At 37.3% G+C, this 22145-nt stretch overlaps 1 protein-coding gene across 1 annotated transcript in view; it reads left to right on the top strand.

Annotated features, from left to right (window-relative positions):
• Nucleotides 1–5422: 5422 nt before the first annotated feature.
• Nucleotides 5423–22145, top strand: part of rras2 (RAS related 2) — a 74667-nt gene continuing 57944 nt past the window's right edge. The window contains exon 1 of the mRNA XM_052145745.1: nt 5423–5766. Within this exon, the coding sequence (XP_052001705.1) occupies nt 5665–5766 (102 nt within the window). The 5' untranslated portion in view covers nt 5423–5664. The remainder of the gene's footprint in view (nt 5767–22145) is intronic.

Here is a 22145-nt window from a genome sequence, read left to right on the forward strand (position 1 = left end):
GCTACATTAGATTGAAGTAGCATCCAATTTCAATTGGAGTGGGGGTAGATGGGTGTGAAAAGCGCTGATCTATGTCCTACATTTAATACCATTAGGCTTTTTATTACAAGGACGTTACCCACATAAAATTTACATTAATGGAGTCTGAGGTTCCCAAACTTGTATACAATTGTTTTTTGTTTTTTTAATCTCATTACATTTGGCTGCTCCAATTATACAGACAACAATTTGTAACTAAACCATGTTCAGATTATAGCTATTGTAAATGGTAAGGTAGTTAAAATTCTAAGCAAACTTTTAGGGGAGGGGCTCAACTCCTCAACTATAACAGTTTTCCAGAAAATGTGAAGTGTAATAAGACCAAATGGCCCCTGCTTTATTTTCATATTGTGCATTTCATGTTTAATTATATTCTCATAATGCGACTTGGCTGATGACAAACATATTTGAATTACGTTCATCACCTCAATAAAACAAAGACTTAAGTGTTCACTAATGACATTGCTTTTAAAATAGAAGAGAATACCTCACATCTTTACCGTCTTTATGAACGTCACCTCTAAATCTTTATCCTGAAGACACTTGATCTCAGAGTTTGTTTGAATATTAATTGCCACATTTGCATGTGATGTGGTTTTATGAAGTCCTGTACCAGCTCTGAGCTAGCTCGCCTAGATAAAGGCCTCACAGCATACTTTGCGGAATATTTAAACACATTTTCATACATCTTCAAATCCTCACACATCCTAAAGCCTTCATTACTGACCACTTCAGACCACTAGCGCAACATAACACACCTTAAACACATGCCAGTAGCACTGTCTGCTGCATTTTTATTAAACTTTGTAACCGACTTGAGTCATGCAAGAGCATACACTGTAAATGCTTAATCATATTTGACTGAACTGATGAAACATGTATATTGTGTTCAACCGATAAGCTTAAAGATTTAATATAAACAGTTTCTACTAAAGTTCCTTTGCTGCTGAAGAACCTTGAGGAACCTTATGCTGGCAGCATGCCACCCTGCAGTTCTGGATAGGAGACCTCCTGTGGAAAACTAAGGTTGCTGCTGGAAGAGGTGTTAGTGAGGCCAGCACAGGCTGCTTACCCTGCTGTTTGTGCTGTTATAAAAAGGCACAGTTTTTTTAGATGAAATTTTAAACCCGATACTCTGGTCATAAATCCAAGGGCTTTTCTCTGAAAGAGTAGGGGTGTAGCCCATCGTCCTGGCCAAATTTGCCCATTAGCCTCTATCCATCATGGTTTCCCAATACTTGGACCATGAATTGGCTATATTACTGCTTTATACTCTCCTCCCCACTTAATAACTGGTTTCTGGTGGGCATTTTGGTTCACTATGGCTGCCGTCGCATCATCCAGGTGGATGCTGTGCATGGGTGGTGGATAAGGTGATTCCACCTCAATGAATGTAAAGTGCTTTGAGTGTCCTAAAAAGCACTATATAAATGTAAATAATGATTTATTATTGAGGACACACACTCAAAACAAAAATGTTTTTGCAGGTTGTTCAGTTTACTTGATTAAAATGAACTAAAGCAACACAGTTCTAGAACTTTTTGTCAACTTAATTTCGTTGTGTTCAATCCAATGAAATGTATCAAATTTAAGTTTACTTAATCCATTTGACCTAATTAAACAAAATGATGTTGATTCAATGAAAATTATTTGAATTAATGAAATAAGATTGCTTGTAAATATATTCTCAAATTAAGTTAAGGGTAATGACTTCATTTTTGAGAGTGGTGTATTTCAATTGGTTACCTGTTCTTAAAGGGATAGATAGTTCACCCCAAGATTAAAGTTCTTTTAGCATTTATTCACTCATATTGTTCCAAAAACATGAATTTCTGTTCATTTCTAAATGAGGCAGAATGTTTTTTCCATACAATGAAAGTGAATGATGACTAGGTCTGAATATGAAATTGATCTATAGTCTAAGCTTATAAATCCTAAAAAATAAAATACAAAATCAAAGTAAAATATAATAATTTCAGTCCTTTTAGAGTATCAAGAGTGCCTTTGCGTCAGTTGCTTTTGAAATAATGCTGTGGTACTTGATCACAGGTCGTTAGTGACAATGCAAAACTAGGCGATGGTTTCTGTTTTGATATTACAGGCGCAGTAGGTGCCTACTAATCATATACTGTATGTAGTAATAATGAAAATGTTCCTTGTTGCGAGTCATCACAGCAGTAGACTGTTTTGCCTTTCAAATCATTCAGATGTTTTTGTTCCTTTTGATATGTATATGTACACACTGTACATATAGTACTTTTATTGTTTTGTATTCCACTCATCTTGAATCTTACTGGCCTATGTTACTAAGCAAACTAGTAACTAAGTTTAGTTGTGTCCGATGCCATAGAGAGCATTTTTATTGTATAGAAATAGTTCCAGTCAATTACTGTGAATAAACAAGGCCTTTTCATTAGTAACCAGGAGTGCATTGATACAGTTGGCAAACGACTGACTCTACAACTTCACCTTTGATGCCACAGAAAGACATTTAAGTGAAATGCCTATCTTTTAAATTGTTTAGTTTTATATTTATTTATTTTTGATTAATCCATCTTCTGACAGCTGGACCTCACTGGAAGATTGGTAAAGTCATCACTAATGATCTTGTAAAAAATTCAAGGGTTTAACGAGATAGTTCACCCAAAAATGAAACTTTTTGTGTTCCATGGAAGAAAGAGAGTCATACTGGTGTGTAACAATATGAGTGTGAGGAAATGATGACAAAATGTTCCTATTTGGGTAAATGATCCCTTTAAAATCAACATGTACATACTGTACAGAAAACTGGCAGAAGGTAATCTAACAAAAGCTGGTGATGTGAACAAACGTTACCCAAATATTTATATCCTATAAGGTCTCCCAGTAAGTAGTTGATGATCTCTGGTGCATTATTTGATCAAATATGTGTTTCAGAGGGTTAAACGATAAGTATGGCATTTCTCGTGAGAAAATATACACAAACAGTCTTCAGATGTATGATGTAAGCACTCAGCCTGTGATCTGTTATCTTTTTCCCAGAACTGTGGGTGATGGAAAGAACTCCTGTTGTTACTTTCCTCCCTGTGGCTGCAGTGGAGAGCATGTGAATCTTGGAGTTCTGAATTACAAGTTAATTGAAATTCCACAAATTCCTTTGGGTTAAAAGGAGGAGTCAAAGGGAATTTATTAATTCTACTATATAAATACATTTTCCAAACAGGAGTATTCAAAAAGCAAACTGCAGTATCTTTTAACCATAAAAAGCATTTCTAGTGTTCAGTGGCGTATATTTAGGATTAAAATTTCACAGCTGACGCTTCCTCATGCTGTCATAAGTCATAACTTTGTTGATTTGCGCTTTGGTGAGAGGTCAAACTGCCAATGTCAGTATGCATGCAGAATTGTTTATGGTTTATTAAAATGGGCCATTGCATTAGAAGTCTCAGTCTGTCTTAAAGTAAGTGTGAGGTCAGTGTTCTGCAGCTGTGGAAATAAACAGCACCACATACCTTGCACTTACAAGTGGGTGGGTGGGCACAATCTTTACTCTCTCTGTATTTGCATATGGTTGATGAAATGATAGTTTGAAGGCAAAGATATCTATGTTGTAGGTAGTCCACTTTATAGATTTCTATAGTTGGATCAAAAAATGATTTCCCTTAAATTTCCCATGATCTAAATTTCTGTTTAACATCTCACAGTGAGAAGCATAAGGTGAACCGGAAAAGAAGTAAACAGACGAAACAACTCAGACATGGAGTGAGATATGTTCAATACAATCCTCTAAATACAATTTAGAGGATTAAAATTAAAGGATGTGCTAACAATATGGCCTAATCTGAATTTAACCAGGTCTTAACAATAAGGAGAGCCCACCGTGGCCAGTGTGAAAAGGTTTTGGGATAGATGATGGAACTGTCACTTGCCCCATCAGGCCAGTGCTGTGTTATCACTAGCCTAAATCATATATTTTCTGATCTTTAGTTTTTTAATTTTGCAAACTTATAGATTTGGTTTTCTGTGATGTATTGAACATTGTTGTTGTGAATTTTGCAGATTAATCTAGGTGTCACTGTAACTGTAATTATTGCTAGCAAACATACATGAAGTTTAGTTTGTTAGAAATTGTGAGAATCACTTGTGATATTCTTTGAAGCATCAGTTAGAATGGGTTGAAAATCATAAACAAATCAGTAATTTTTACATTGTATCATTGTTTTCCAGCAAAAGTGTGTTTATAAATTTAGAACTGTTCTACGTAGCTGTAAAAACCTTTACATTTTATTAATTGTTTTGATAAAGAAAACATTATATTTAATGAAAAATACAAACATTTATTTTTGGCAAATAAAACAAAAAATTATAATAAATCATCAATTATAATAAAATGTTTTATTCTGTGAAAATGTTGGCAGGGTAAGTAAAAATCGGAACTACTAAAAATCCTTAGTGCTGAGTCCTTCTTTAATGTGCACTTAAAAAGTAACTTTTGTCTTTGTGTCATCTTGGACATACACTGACACCTAGCAGATTGGATGCAGCATAATTAAAAAAATCAATAGTTTTCAGTTTCAGATGCCATTGTAGAAAAGTAGTATTCACAGCCATGATTACTTTAATCAATGAGTGGAAAGGTCAAATAACAAGACGGTTACTGAGAATAAGAGTAGTATTCGGCTGGTTGTGTGATTCTAACATGGCAGCCCCGATGTGCGGACCGTCCCCACGTAGAAATAAACAGCTTTTATAAGGTTACTGATATGGTTGGAGTTTTCATTTTATTGTGAGTGGTCATGATTTACTTCATATATTACAAAATTATAATTAATGTCTTAAGGAGTTAAACTTTTTTTAATGAGGAAAAGAGTACAGTGTGTACCTTTAATTTAACTCAACGTTACAATAAACCTTTTTCCTGTAAATCTAGTAATAATTGTTTTTTTTTTTAAACATTATTCTTTGTGTTATATAAGCCTGGAATTAGTAAAAAAAAAAAAAAACACACACAGCTTCGAGGGAGGTTCGATAAAAGCTGTTGAGAGAGTAACAGTAAATTTGGCATCTTCTCCCATCTGACTCTTAATCCACCGCTATATTATTTTCTTCTTCTGGATAAAGTCATTCAAATGTAATAGTAGACTTTTTCTTTTGCAATTGGAGCAAATGGTTTAGTGAAAATAATATCTGCTGTGGACTCCCATTCACTTCCATTCAACGCTGTCAAAGTTTACCCTGCAATCGCTGTTCCAAAACACGGAGTGTAAAAGAGGTCTACGAAAAGAATCATAAGGTAGACCAATGGATTCACATCTGTAATAGCGCTGCAGTGGGCGCCCCCTAGCGTCGGCTGTGTGTATTGTCTGAACTGATTACCCCTATCTTCCCCTCATCATGCAGCACTGTCAGTGCCTGGCAGCGATTTAGACGAGGGCGTACGGACTTGAGGCAGCAGTGAATGCATTTCCCCGCTGACTGCGGTCGTACTTTTCTCATCTTGTACGGATTACTACTAAATTCAATCCTCGATCAATCGCCGCATCGCATTTTCCCGCTGCACTTCTCCATCTGAAGGCCTGTCACAGAATAAAGTGGCTCGGTGTGAGTGTGTTTAGACAGCGGCAAGAGAGCAGCAGTGTGTCCTCGATGGCTGGCTGGAAGGACGGCTCAGTGCAGGAGAAATATCGCCTGGTGGTCGTCGGAGGTGGTGGCGTCGGGAAATCAGCATTAACCATACAGTTTATCCAGGTAAGTGGATAAAGGTATGGCGGAATGTTGTTGTCGGCATTTTAAAGAGATGTAAGGTTGTTTGAGAGAAATCGGTGGATCTTGAGGACAGAAATGGGGACCCCACAAGCCGAAAAGGGGGTCCAGGAATCCGAGCGAGGCCTGCGTCACTTTAAATCTCCCTTTTTAATTAAAGAAGAAATAATGCTTCAACAGAAACATGTCAGGAGGAGTTTAAGTGGGAATTCACGTAGGAAGAGTGAAAACTCTGAATCGCAAGTGTTGCATGTAGTTCATAGACAGTCTGCAACTCTTTCGAAAACTGTTGCATTAGACTGAGTTGCAAATTCATACAAAAGCACACACGACTGAACTAATTAATCTGTTTGGTTGGACTTATATTTCAACTCAATAAAAATAGTGATGCAACAATGTATGTTACAGTGTTGACATTTTCTGTGTTGAGTACCTTCCAAACATGTTCCGTTGTACTCTAACCATAGGAGAAATACCATAGTTAGACCTACAGTTATATTGCAAAAATTATAATCACTTAGGCCTAATTTGTTATCTTCTTCAAAATATTTCGTTTTTGATTATAGTCATGGCTATGCCAAGTTACCACAGTTTCATTGTATTAACAATAGTTGGAGTAACTGGTATTTTGCTGAAAGCTATAGCCTATAAGATCGTTTTCTTTCAATTGGGTAATTTAGTTTCAGATAGATTCTTATGCCTGTCTTTAATGTGTTATTGTTTAAAAGGCCACCTACCTATTGTTTCCTTAACAGAAACACTTGAATCTTCATTTGTTTTCTATTTGAGGGATAAATTATTTTATTAATGCAGCTCACTAGGTTTTGAGACCCATTCTAAATCTGTTTTTCATTTAGGCCATATCTTAGTTTTTTTTCTTAATGAACCTCATTCAGCAGGGTGTTCATTACATCTACAGCAGTGGTTTTCAACTGGTTCTGCCTGAGGACCCAGATTTTACATTGGACATCAAGTGGCGTCCCGCGTGTAAAACACTTATCTGGATTTAATGTTGCCTGTGTCACATTTTCTTTTATCTTGCATAGTTTTCATGGTTTTCAAATAAAAGGGCATGTATCAATGACATTATTTTTGTTCTTGAATTAGACAACAAAATAAAAAGGAAGATTTCTCTCCTGCCTTTTAAATGTTGATGAGCTCATTTATTTATATGAGCCTGTTATGTTCATTATCTAGTTTATTTCCTAATATTAAACATCATTCAAACAGAACATATATTACATTGGAGGAAAACACTCTCCATAATTTTTTCATAAGCCTTCTAGAATAATGTACTTGCCCTTATATTTACAGTGCAATGCCATACATCCACAGTTAAGACCATACAGTTGTAATAAAAAGGAGGCCCAATAGATTACACCTAACAGTTTATTAAAGGGATAGTTCACCCAAAAATGAAAATTCTCTCTTCATTGACTCGTTTTTGACAAAAATGATTAGAAAAATATATCAGATCTGTAAGACAATGCAAGTAAATGGTACCAACATTTTGAAGGTCCAAAAAGCATATAAAAGCAGCATAAAAGTAATCGATAAAGGCCCACCTTCTGGATCTCCTCGCACCCTGACAACCTTGTTGCATTTCTGAGTATACTTTTCTGACCGCGAACGAATAGGAATGCGTTTGACACATGCGCACTACAACTGCTTTGTAACACTCTTTTAGTACAGTCAATTGGCAGCGCATGCGCAGACAACGTGCACAGCCGAGAAGAAGAATATGAAAGTAAAGGAATGCTTCTGAAGCTGATATGGATTTTACCATTGGAGTCTTTACGGCTAAAGTATACTTCGGGTGTGCACATTGCGGAGCACTCCACACACAGCATATATGATGAAAACTGCATCATCAGCACAGCCGGGCGACTTGACTCGCTATCGACAAAATGCACACCCGAAGTATACTGTGGCCTTAAGACTCCAATGGTAAAATCCATATCATTTACATTTACATTTATTCATTTGGCAGACGCTTTTATCCAAAGCGACTTACAAAAGAGGAAAACATAAGCAAATCATCAGAGACAGTGGTACGAAAAGTGCCATACTACAAAGTTTCACTATCATCAGAATAGTATACAAAACAGATTTAAGTGCAACAAGAATTGAAAAAAAAAAAATATATATATATATATATATATATATATATATATATATATATATATATATTTTTTTTTTGGTGACTGGTTAAGTGCTTTTGGAAAAGATGTGTTTTTAGCCATTTTTTGAAGATAGAGAGTGAGTCAGCTTCCCGGATTGAGATGGGAAGGTCATTCCACCACCGTGGTATGATGAAACTGAAAGTCCGGAAAAGTGTTTTGGTGCCTCTTTGTTTTGGTACGACAAGGCGACGTTCCTTAGCCGACCGCAAGCTTCTGGTGGGAACGTAGCTCTGCATAAATGTTTTTAGGTATGCTGGAGCAGTCCCAGTGACTTTTGTATGCCAGCATCAGGGCCTTGAATTTAGTATGTGCATGAACCGGCAGCCAGTGGAGAGAGACAAAGAGTGGTGTAACATGTGTTCTCTTAGGTTCATTAAAGACCAGATGTGCTGCTGCATTCTGGATCATTTGGAGAGGTCTAATAGCACATGCAGGAAGGCCTGCAATGAGAGCGTTACAGTAGTCCAGTCTAGTTATGACAAGTGACTGAACGAGCAGTTGTGTGGCATGTACAGAGAGGAAAGGTCTTATCTTCCTGATATTGTAGAGAGTAAATCTACATGATCTTGCAGTCTTTGAGATGTGGTCTGTGAAATTTAGCTCATCATCAATGGTTACCCCTAGATTTCTGACCGTTTTGGAAGGCGAAACTGTAGTTGGACCCAGCTGCACGTTGATGTTGTGTTCAACAGCAGGGTTGGCTGGAAAGACAAGGAGTTTGGTCTTGGCTGGGTTGAGTTGCAGGTGCTGTTCCTTCATCCAGGCTGAGATGTCTGCCTGAAAGGAAGCGACTCGAGTGGTCACTGTGGTGTCGTTGGGCTGGAAAGACAAGTAGAGTTGCGTGTCATCAGCGTAGCAGTGGTAAGAGAAACCATGTGACTGGATGATGGGTCCTAATGACGTTGCGTATAAGGAGAAGAGAAGTGGCCCAAGCACTGATCCCTGAGGTACCCCAGTAAGTAACTGATGTGGCTTGGATACCTCACCTCTCCAGGCTACCTCAAAGGACCTTTCTGAGAGATAGGAGTTACAAATAGATATCAGCTTCAGAAGTGATATGATTAGTGTGGGTTAGAAACAGATACAATTTAAATCCTATTTTACGATCATTCCCACTCCTTTACTTTCATATTCTTCTTTTGTTTTTGGCAATTAATGCATGCATATTGCCACCTACTAGGAAGGGAGGAGAATTGAGAACAAAAAAGCACTTAAATATTGATTTGTTTCTCACCCACACCTATCATATCAATTCAGAAGATATGGATTAAACAACTGAAGTCTTGTATATTACTTTTATGCTGCTGTTATGTGCTATTTGGAGCTTAAAAATGTTGGTACCCATTCACTTGAATTGTATAGACCTACATAGCATAAATATTCTTCTAAAAATCTTCGTTTGTGTTCTGCAGAAGAAAAAGTCATACACATCTGGGATGGCATAAGGGTGAGTAAATAATGAGAGAATAACATTTTTGGGTGAACTATCCCTTTATCTATAAAATCTTTTGTCAAAATACCATAGTTACTGTTGGTATTGTACATTTTTGCAGCATAGGACAGTGCTGTTTATATTGTCATGGCTGTCTAGCTGTTTGAGAGGTTTGGCTTCCTTTCACAGCACTTTAAACTATACAATTTTCACAAGATGAGTCGCATCAGTATTGTGATCTATACTGCGATATCGAGGGAAGCCCGGTTAACATATGCTTTAGAGATACAGTAGGTTAGAGCGGAGCAGATCATTGCAGTGAGTGATGGCTTCGGTGATGGCTTCAGTCACATAGTGTTTTCAGATGAGAAGCATATTTAGCACGTATAAAGCACCTAACTCGCAATGGTTTTTCATTACATTTACCTACACGGCCCAAAAGTTTGCGGGGGCTGTGGAAATATTTAAATGGAATAACATCCCTGGCAACATTTTTCCCTGCTGTCCTTAGTCTTAATGACCCACCAGTTTAGAAACACTGATCTAGAGTTTAAAACAGCAAATTACTTGTAACTATGTAAAATAATAACAAGTCATCATTGGCAACATGCCGTTAAGCTATTTTGGACATCATTTGAGAATATGTGTATATGCCCGAAGGGGTTTATTTGTTTTAGTGATGAACATTAGACAGAATTTCACAGTTTCATTACTTATATTTGGGCCAAAATGATAGCCAGTGATAGATGTTGTCATAGATGTTGGGATGAGGGAGTAACAGGGTTGATTTATTTATTTAGCGATGTTACACAAAAATTGTTTGATCATTTAATATTTTCATAAATGTTTAAAAAAGTATTCTCACTTTCTTGACCTTATGGTTCTAAATGTGTTTATTTTAAACAAAAATACAGGCCTACAAGTGATGTATGAACTAAATAAAGATGATTTATATGTTTAAAGAAGCAGATCAGTATCAAAATAGTCTTTATAGTCTTTCTAGTAGTCTTTAAACAGATCTCCTACCTAATATCAATTTTATCAACTGAGATTACTTACTGAAATGTTGTTTGTTATTAAACTTTTAACTTGCATGCTTTTTTTAAATTATTATTATTATTTTTTTTTTTTAGCAAGCAAGCAATTTAGAGTGGAATTATCACTGTGTGAAATGCTTGATCGCCTTATGCCCTTGTGATTTTTACTAATGCTTAAATGCTGCTGGCAATGCCACACTTGAGCTTAATAATCAACATTTGTTGACATAATGATCTGTTACTGCCAAATGAGCTATTTAAAATACCTTCCAATAGTTATGAATAGGAAAATTAGACTACAGTTATTTGTTAATCAAACACGCAAAAAAAAAAAAATGAAAAGAAACAAGAAATCAGCTGTTTTTTCGTGTGCGTTTTGGATAACAACTATTCTGTATCATACATTTATTCAGGATATGAAATTATACTGTTGATTTGTAAAAGTGTTAAATCTGTTCAAAGAAATCCTTAGACTTCATAGAAATACCCTTCCTGTTTGAGTGTTTCTAGAAGTCACTGCCAGTGAGAAAACAGCCCAGCTGTTTTCTGACTCGAGGCTTTCCAATTCAGATGTGTGTTACGAAGGGAGGTTTCATCTGAGTCATGTTGGGTTAATGACCATGGAGAAGCCAGAATCCGGTCTCTGAAAGAGGAAGTCCCTCTACTCCTGCTTGGTCTCTAAGGACCTCCTGGATGTGTATGGGAAACTGTGTGCTGCCTCATGACTCACTGCTTTGGGACAGTATGTTAGGTGCATGCATGACATTCTTCATTAGTTATGCTGTGTGGAACCTAACTGATTTCTGTCAAAGTTTGGTTTAAGATACTGCTCAAGTTATTGAGCTGGGAATGATGCATTAACTTCAGTGGACTGCTACGCATTTGTAACACACAGGCTACACATAGCAGACATGATGACTTCACTACAAAAACAGACTGGTTGATCTCAAATATAGTCATGACATGGGCCATGAACAGCGCCAGCCAGGCATGTGACTCAAACCAGAATGGGTTAGTTTACGTCATTGTGATGCAATCCAAGCTGCAGGACTGTTTCCTTCAAGCATGGCATTTGAGTTTTATTCAAATATTACCAGCCCGACATGGAATCTGTGCCCCCCAGAACTCAGCAGAAAGCTCTTCAGATATAGCAGAATTCATAAAGATCTACACATTCCCCACCTCTTGTGTATACAATAATTAAATATTTTGGCTAATTTGCTTATGGTTTCAGTCACAAATAAAGCCAGGCTCAAACTGTATGCTTTTGACAATCAATTTGCTATTGGAGACAATTGTAATCTTAAGGCAAAATCGACAGTCTTTGATCGATTAGTGTAACGTATCCAGCCACGACCAATTAATGTCTTAATTGACAATTAATTTTAGCCTCCGACTTAAGTTCTGGGAGTGTCAGAAATTGTATGTTGCATTCGTGCAGTGTGACTGGTCCTATGATAGCCAGATTAGATTAACACCCAGTCCTATTAATTTTTCTATGAGTGGCCTGTCTCCTCTAATTTTATCTCTGCTATTATTTAGTTTATAATATATATACATTACATATATACATATATATATATAATGTATATATAAATATTATTTCACTTCCTTTAAATATAGCATTTACATCGACTATGTCCATGTCAATATTTATTATACAATTTTTTGTTAACTTTCAGACTAGGGTTGCAACGGTATGAGATTTTCACGGTATGATAACCGTCTCAGAAATGATCACGGTTTTACGGTATCACAGTATACGGTATTACACAATTACTATTATCAGTGAAAACAGAAGGGTTATTTATTTATTTATTTTTGAGCTAAGACTTTATTATAATTGAAACTTGAAACCATTTATTTTATTGAAGTATGTGTAAAAAAAGTCTCCCTTATGAAAATAAAATAAATCGAAAAAATAAGAAAGCTCACAGAATTATAATAAGAAATCGAATTATAAACATGATAAAAAAATAGCATGTAACTACAACATGTTATATAACTAAAGCATGCTAGTTTACATGTTAGCATGTTAAATTAACTTCTAAATGAAAAATATTATCAGCTGTGTGAGCTTTTGAAGTAATGTCTTATGATTATTAACAGTTAACATATACTGCTCCTGTCTGTAACTTTAACTCAGTGCTTCTTTCTCAACTGGTTTTGCTTCAGGACGCAGATTTTACATTAGAAATCAAGTGTCGACCTGCCATAGATTAAACATAACCTGTATTTAATGTATCCTGGGTTGCATTTCTTTTTATGTTGCATAGTTTTTTCCTGGTTTTTCAGTAAATGGACATGCATCAAGTGACATTATTTTTGTTGTTGACGTCAACAACAAAATCTACATGAAGTTGTCTCTCCCCCTTTTAAAAATTGAAGAACATATTTACATATATGAGCCCATTATTATCCCGTTTGTTATCTAATATTACATATATATACACATATTACACAGAGGGAAAGGCTCCTCGTTACCATGGTTAAGTCAGTGTGCTAGTCTTAAATAGTAGTAATAATAATAATAAATTAATGTATTTATGAAAAAATACATACTAGCTGAATCACATCTTGAAACTTTTAACTAAAACTGCCACCGTTGATACATTTTCTGCAATGATTTGGTTTTTGTAACTTTTAAGCCCAGAAATAGTTGTGTACTCAATTTTCTGAAGTGTATCTGTGACTAGTGAGACTATTCTGCAATTGCCTAAAGTATAATGTTGCTCTATATATGTAGATACTTTTCTATCAGGCATTAAAAATCTGAATAAAGGCTGAGTTTATACATTTATTTTACCATCTCTACTTCCCTGTTAATTTATAATTCAATTGAACACTCTCTACATCAGGGGTCTGTTTTAATCAGGTTTGTTGCAAAGCAGGCGAGTTTACTTGTTTTTTTTCTAAAACTTTACCCGTTTACATGCTAAAAGTGTCATGATGCGGGTCTCCTGGATGGTTTCGTATGTCAATGATTATCCCTCCATGTGTCGAAGCCGAGATCTACATCTATATTTAATTTAATCAATGAGAAGGTTTACCTGCAAAATTAGTAGCAGCAAACATCACAAGCAGCCTCAAGAATGGACACAGAGTAGCCGTATAACACTTTTCCTTGAGCAGAATATTGCACTACAGATCGCTAAGTTTGTTCAAAGCCGAAAGCAAGAGACAGAAAAAGTGCACTCGCGTGCATGGTTGCCAGATTGCACAAAATAAGTATAACATTAGGTGGAATATTTCCAATTTGCGCAAGTATAAATCTCAAACTGGGGGTGTGCGTCTCTTATCTGGCAACCCTGCGCATGTTAAACACCTGTGGAGACGCGTGACGTCCCAATGCAAGTTAACTGAAATATCCAATGAAAAAAAATTAGCCACGGGCCACATAACACCATGTGGAGGGCCTGATCCAGCCCATGGGCCATAAATTGCCCATGTCTACTTTAGCTGTTTAGCTGAGATTATCATAAAATCTGCCTCGGCAGTCTTAAATAGTCAATCACTTGGCCGGCCGCTGAAATATCTTCAATGAGAGAACCATGGCGTTGTTCTTTCGTTTGTCTGCAACCCAGTCCAAATAGACCAGTTGAGAAACACTGCTTTAACACACACACACACACACACACACACACACACACACACACACACACACACTCACTCATGTCAGACCCCCTCGCCTCGCTTCTCTCTGACATTTTCTCTGCTGCATACGTGTGTGTGTGTGTGTGTGTGTGTGTGTCGCAAGTTGACACGTCTGGCAGGCAGACAAGGAGGAAAGGAGATGCGCACGCTTGTGAGATTCTCCGTCCAGTTGCATTTTTTCTCAATACCGTAGATAAGCAAATGTACATGGTATTGATAACCATCAATTTTCAAACCGTGGTATACCGTGAAACCGGTATACTGCTGCAACCCTATTTCAGATGTTTTTTGCAGTTAATACCAAATTTGTTTAGGGATTTATGTTAATTAAAAGCTACAATAACATAATAAAAATTCCTTTTCATTCTTGGTGTTAGTCCTCAGCTATTAACAGATATGAAAACCTCGATTCACATGAGCTGCTTGTGAGTAACAGCTCTTCCTCATTAGTGTATAGTGTGAAAGTGAAATCGGTGCAGGCCTCACTGACCTTTTTATCTCCTCAGACTGTCTCTGAGAGTATACTGGGCATAGCATGGACACGATCACATGTTAGCTAATATTAGCTCATTGCTGGCTTCTCATTTCTGGGGGAACGGACTCTCTGCAGCACAGTTTCCTTGGACTGCACCATGGTCACACCATGTTGGCTTTGTATGAGAGTGATTTAGCTTTGCACAAGACCCTTGTATACTAGAAGAATACCTCCAGTTAAAAGCTAATTTAAAGAGTTTTAATTACCTATATGTGAGGTCATTTAGAAGTAATGCAGCACCCAGCAGTAATTGAATGAATACAGATAAATCTAGGGTCAGGTATGGTAAGGTGTGCGTGTGGTAATTATGGATGTCTATTTGGTATATTCATATGTGTTGGACTAGGCCAGGGGTTTTCAAAGTCAAAGAAAGTAGGCCCCCCTTGCGACACACCATACACGATGGCACTCCTTTTTTCTGCTACCTCAGCATGCTTGGTGTCTAGGTGTCTGCGGAGCTTAGCAGGTCACATGCTGTCATTAGCTAAAATCTCCTAACAAACTACACAAAGGTTGTGGTGCATCAACTGATCCTGTCCATGTAAATACTAAACTTAAATACTGTTCATCGTATCATCTTTTCGGTTTGACCCCTGAATCTGAAGGATTCGAATTTGGTGGTCTCAGGAACCGCTCCATTGTAATTACAGACTAATATATCATGTCTGCTTTATTGGCAGGCTTGACAAATATCAGGGAATTCTCTTCTTTTTGATTTTCTCCCCAATTTGGCATGCCCAATTCCCAATGCACTCTAGGTCCTCATGGTGGCGTAGTGACTCGCCTCAATCCGGGTGGTGGAGGACTAATCTCAGTTGCATTGGAGACTGTCAATACACGCATTTTATTATGTGGCTTGTTGAGCGCGTTACCTCGGAGACCTAGCGCTCATGCTATTCTCTGCGGCATCCATGCACAACTCACCACGCACCCCACCGAGAGTGAGAACCACATTATAGCAACCACGAGGAGATTAACCCAAAGTGACTCTACCCACCCTAGCAACCGGGCCAATTGGTTGCTTAGGAAGCCTGACTGGAATCACTCAGCACGCCCTGGATTCGAACTTGCGACTCCAGGTGTGGTTGTCAGTGTCTTTTTTTTTTTTTTTTTGCCTATTATTTTCAGAACTGTTTAAATTATGTTTAAATATAATATAATAGTTAAATAAAAAAATTATATATATATATATATGTGTGATTTAATCCCCTGACATGCTAGAGCATGCCCCACACTTTGAAAACCCCTGGTCTAGGTGATATCTTCATCTTTGTTTTGTGAACATTTCCAGAATAGTATCAATCCAAAACACAAGGTGTCTAAATGCAGCCCTTGCTATTTGGACACTTTATGCAGCTGGGTGTTATCAGAGCTGGTGTTACATCACGTACCAAATCACTGATTGTGAAGGAGAAGTAATATATCACTGTCTGGGATGCACTACGTCTCATAAAAAGATGATGACTTTCTCAAGGCATTTGTTTAATACAGACAGCGAAAGAGTCTCATGCTTTAATTATACAAACCATTTCAACAATGGGTTTGACAGTGGTAAGTGTGAAGGACTGTGTATGGGAAGCTGTGTGTTTGAAAGTATACTAAAACAGGTACAGCGAGAGTGTAGTTGTTTTTTTCTTCCTGCTGTCACCTGCTAATTTCTCACACTGCTGATTTGCTAGCAAGTATACTGATAAACACTGTACTGTTTATATCTTTACCAAGCCTTATGTGACTATGTTAAAAAAACGTTTTGATTTTCTGAGTTTAAGTGGATCTCCAATTTCATATTACCATTCACATTCCCAGGATTGGCAATGAGGTTTTAAAGTACTTGGCCTGTACATGTTATTGTTTGCTTATTTTATTAGACAGATATATTGACAGTAAGCTATTGGGAAAAGAGAGACAGAATGTGATGTTGCTGGTCAAACAAGACTTTTCATCAGCCATATGAGCACCATGACTCAACATGCCATAAGCCGATGTGCTACGGCTTCATCCAAAGCTATAAATAGATAATTTTTTAACCCTTATCAGGGGTTAAATTGGCATTTTGTAGGTGGGAGACCCTAAAATCAGATGGTGATTCTGGTGGATTTGTTACTTTAATTGTTTACTATTTTACTCAAATTGTTATGCTGATAATTGTTTTATTTTTTGTAACAAAACAACAGAAAAAATGAAAACACTAAAATAAATGCTGAATCAAATTGTTGTTAACACATAGATAAATATAACAGTGAAACGCTTTTCAGTGTTGGTCCAGTGGTATGATCTTTACTTTGATGCAAATGGTCCCAGATTCAAACCCCTTGGTTATAAAACGTTTTCATTAACAAAGCAACCTCATATCATTGGGTGATGCGTACTCCCGCGTGCTGCCCTGTGCTGCTCTAGAGATTAGTGCCATTCCGGAATATACCACCCTTTACCAGGGTCCTCAGTTAACTAGAACAAAGCATAATGCTTAATGTAATGAACATGAAAGGTTTTTTTGAGCAAGTACAATCACGAAATGGAGATAGAATATGTAAAATGGATCAAACATGAACTAGAAGTTTGTCTTATTTGAATAGAAGTTGTCGGATTATTTAACCCATGACCATACCAAAATAGTGTAGGTGTGTCACAAAGAAATACAATTGTTGATACAGTGATGCTGTGTAGTGGAATCATTTCAATACATAGTGACACTGTCTCTCATGCTCAGCTGAATCAGAGATTATTAATTTAGCTAGAGACTTAGCACTTTTATTAAAATGGTATGAAAATCATCTCAGAAAATATCACGATTTCAAGGTATCACGATATACGGTATTGCACAATTATTATTATCAGTTACAATGACCCTTAAAGGAGTGAAAACAGAAGTTTCTTCTTTTTTTTTCTGTTGAACAAACACTTTAAAAAAAAAGTATGTGTAAAAAAGTCTCCCTTTTGAAAAGAAATAAAATAGAAAAAATAAGAAAGCTAACAGAATTATAATAATAAACATAATTATAAACATGATAAAAATTGGCATGTAACTATAATATGTTATATAACTAAAGCATGTTAGTTTACATGTTAGCATGTTAAATTAACTACTAAATGAAAAATAACATCAGCTGTGTGAGCTTTAAAGTAATGTCCTATGATTATTAACAGTTAACATATACTGCTCCTGTCTGTAACTTTAACTCAGTGCTTCTCAACTGGTTTTGCTTCAGGACAGATTTTACATTGGAAATCAAGTGGCGACACACCATAGTAAAAACGTAACCTGTATTTAATGTATCCTGGGTCGCATTTCCTTTTATGTTGCATAGTTTCGTTCCTGGTTTTCTAGTACAAGGACATGCATCAAGTGACATTATTTTTGTTGTTGATGTCAACAAAAAAATCTACAGGAAGTTCTCTCTCCCCCTTTTTAAAAATTGAAGAGCATTTTTACTTAAATTAGCCCATTGTTATCCCATTTGTTTCCTAATTTCAAACATAATTCAAACAGAACATACATATTAAACAGGAAGAAAGGCTATTCATTACCATGGTTAGATCAGTGTAGCTAGTCTTAAATAATAGTAATAATAATAACAAATTATAGTATTTATGAAAAATAAATATTAGCTGAAACACATCTTGAATCTTTAACTACAACTGCCACAGTTGATATAAAATGAGGTTGAATAGATTCTACCTTTTAGATTATTTCATATGAAACTAACATTTTGTCAAAATATAACAGTTACTTTTACTCATGTTAAGTCATGAAACAATTTGTAAAGGTGATGATGTATAATTTAAAACAAAACCTTTTCCTGCTCAGTCCTGTTTGGCATGTCAGGGCTGCCTACTGTTTGAGAGGTTAGACTTGACTTCCTCTGTAAAATTTAAACAAGAAAAGTCTCACTAGAACTGAAATTGGTCACATCAGTTTTGAGGTCTGTGCTCCGCAGTATCGATGGAAGCCCGGTTGATGCATGCGCGCGTCAGAGAGTAGATCATTATCACGAGCTGGTTCCGTAACACTTGTGCAAAAGTACAGATACAGAAGCCTTTAGCTGATTGCAAGATTATCATTAAATCTGCCTCAGAAGTCCTAAATAGGCTATCACTTGTGTGGCCACCAAAATATCTTCAATGGGAGAACCATGGCATTGTTCTTTCCCTGCTCTCCGCAACCCAGTCCTAATAGACATGATCCACTTTTGGGTTGTGACCCTCCAGTTGAGAAACACTGGTTTAACACACACACTCTCTTATGTCAGACCCCCTTGCCTTGCTTCTTTCTGACATTTTCTCAGCTGCATGTGTGTGTTTGGGGCAAGTTGACGAGTCTGACAGACAGTCGAGGAGGAAAGGAGATGCGCATGCGAAGGTGAGATTCTCCGTCCGGTTGCATTTTTTCTCGATACCGTAGATAAGCAAATGTACATGGTATGATAACCGTCTATTTCCATCTGCAACCATTTTGGAGAGCCAATCTTCTTTTAGATACAGAAATTTCATGTCAGTCATGCACATTAGCTGGATCAGACTGAAAATAGCATTTTTTAGAATGAATCCATTGTTGTCAGATTTTACTGCCCCTGGCGGACGGAACACACCGCCGCGTTCTCGGGGAACAGAAGGGGTCTCCCCTGCCCCTGGCAGCGGTTCTCTCGCTCCAGGCGGTCGGCAGTGAGCCCCTCCCCGCTCGCCGGTTTGAAACCCTGCTGTGTTTCAGCGGCCGGTAGGCGACTCCTCCGCCCCTGGCGACGGAGGCATAATTAGCCTAATACAAGACCGGGTGTGTAGTATCGTGACCCGGCCCTGCCCTCTGCCCTGCCACACCCCCATTTTAATTATTTCTGTTTCCCTCCCCGTGTCCCCTCCCTCGTCCAGGTAGATGGGGATGACCTGCCGGCAATCAGCGCAGAAGGCGCGCCCTCCCCCAGGGAAAGGAGGGGGGGGGGGGTTTACGTCAGGCCGGGGGCTCCCCAGCCTGAGAGAACGAGGGAGGAATGTGGCAGGACGTAGGGCGGGGTCGGGTCGTGATCATACAGACCCGGTCCCGTATTAGGCTAATCAAGCCTCTGAGGTTTAAAGGCCGGCTCCTTTCCATTGAATACCTTTACAGAGAACTATTACAAGGAACGGCACACCTGAGGAGACCTTTCCCCCACTGCATTCGCACTCACAAAAGTAATCCCCATTGTGAAGTTGTCTAATATTGAAAATTTTTCTTCTAACGTTGTTGGCACACATGATTCAACAGCAACAACGAATTCAACAACATTGATAGAGGATTCCAGGATCGGAGCTACACTTTTGTAAGGGCTATTTTACACAAACTTTGGCTGCATCAGAAAACATAGGCAGCTGCCTAATCAGTTAGTGGTTTAAACTACTTTTGAATGAATGGAAATCTTAAGGAAACTGGTCTCTGAACAGTTTAAAAATCTACTTATTACATACTACCTGCTTATACAGCCCCTTAAGGCAGCATTTTCCAGTTTCCGGACACAGCCTGTGTCTTCAGGACACCACAATGACATACAAGTACAATCAACACTATAAATACTGTATAGATGACAGTGGCGATAACTTCAACTTGGACAGGAGCGTGAGTAAGAGTACAGTGTAAACAAAGTTGCAAATGAATTCCTTGCAATCAGCTGTCTCCTCAAAAAACGTTTGCGAGCAGCAGCAAGCCGCCTTCCCCATGACATCTGATAATAGTAATAATAACAAATTATAGTATTTATGTAAAATAAATATTAGCTGAAACACATCTTGAAACTTTAACTACAACTGCCACAGTTGATATAAAATGAGGTCTAATAGATTCTACCTTTAGATTATTTCAAATGAAACTATAAAATTTGTCAAAATATAACAGTTTTGTCAAATATAAGTCATGCAACAATTTGGAAAGGTGATATGATGTGTATAATTATTTGTGATGATGTAAGATGAACGCAAATGGACCGGGGTTCGATAGAATCAAGTGAGTGTGAAACCAGACCAACGCTGAGCACCGGGAACGCAGTCAGAATTGGACCACAGCAAACGTGCCCAGTGTGAAAGCCCACATACACTGATCTGCCACAACATTAAAACTACTGACAGGTGAACTGAATAACATTTATTATCTTGTTAAAATGGCACCTGTCAAGGGGTGGGATATATTAGGCAGCAAGTGAACATTCAGTTCTTAATCCACCAGATGCGCTCTTGCATGATATATATTCATTCATAACTTTTAATTGTTTTATAAAGCCATAAAGCTACAGTCTATTAAGCTGAACTATGGTCCATTAAGCCATTAAATTAAATTAAATGTATCTTGACAATAAATTTGTATTGTATTTATGTAACTTTTGATTTTACTTAGTGAATTTATCATTAATCTCTGCAGCTCCCCTGACATGCTCTGGGGCCCCCTGGGGAGACGCGCGTGCCTCCCAATTTGAAAACTGTGGCTCTAATAAAATTGGTATTAGTTGTCAGCTCAAGCTTATACAGCTCATGTTGACTGAGCACTATTTACTGGCATGCTCTGTGTCAGTCCACAGCGCCACAGCAAAATACATTTTGTAATTGTTTTCAATGTTGTGATGAAAAGATGTAGCGTTGTTAAATTTAAGGTGACCAAACATCCACTTTTTCACACACATGTCCTTTTTTGGACTCGAAATAAAAGTGCCCAACTGGGATTTCAAAACTGGCTAGAAATATGTCGAATTTGTCTTTATCTTCATATCGATGTGCTTTTTACAGTTAGGACTATTATATCCTGTTTATTTCGTACTGCACATCAGTTTTCACTTGTTTACGTGTCCTGTGATTATTCTCTCTCTCGCTCGCTCACTCTCTGTGCGCGCTGTGCGAATAGAACACCTGCTATCGACTGTATCGAGACAACATCAGGTATATTCTATTATATCTATCCATGTACTATCCAAACTACATACGCACAAAACACGAAAACCAGGAGAGTTTTTTTCCCCAAAAAATTGTCTCCAGGGAAGAAATTAATTTGGATGAAGAAATTAAGAAATTAATTTTTTTTGGAGGCTATCAAACAAAATATTATTATGTGCACTTGAGGTAAATGAGACTTAAATATTGTTACATATTCACAACAGTTTTTTTTTTAAATAAATTATATTACTTGTAATATAATTACTTTTTCTTTCTTTGTTACTGTTATATACAGTATATGTACTGTGTGTGTGTGTGTGTGTGTGTGTGTATATACACACACACACACACACACACACACACTGTACTTCCTATACTGTATATGAACTGTTCAACTGTCCCTCGATCAAGAACACCACCTGGCTAGTGGCCCATGGGTAATTTCAGTTTGAGACCCCTGTCTTAATTGATACAACAAAAGTCTTAAGTATCATTTAAAGATGTCTTAAATTTGCATGAGGAAAGACAGGAATCCTGATATGACCTGATGTGATAATCAAATTTCAAAAGAATATGATTTAAATAAATGCACTGCATCCTTCAAAGTGAAAATGTGACTTGTATTTTATCCAAGC

The sequence above is a fragment of the Xyrauchen texanus genome, chromosome 2 (genome assembly GCF_025860055.1).
Source record: "Xyrauchen texanus isolate HMW12.3.18 chromosome 2, RBS_HiC_50CHRs, whole genome shotgun sequence".
Taxonomy (NCBI): domain Eukaryota; kingdom Metazoa; phylum Chordata; class Actinopteri; order Cypriniformes; family Catostomidae; genus Xyrauchen; species Xyrauchen texanus.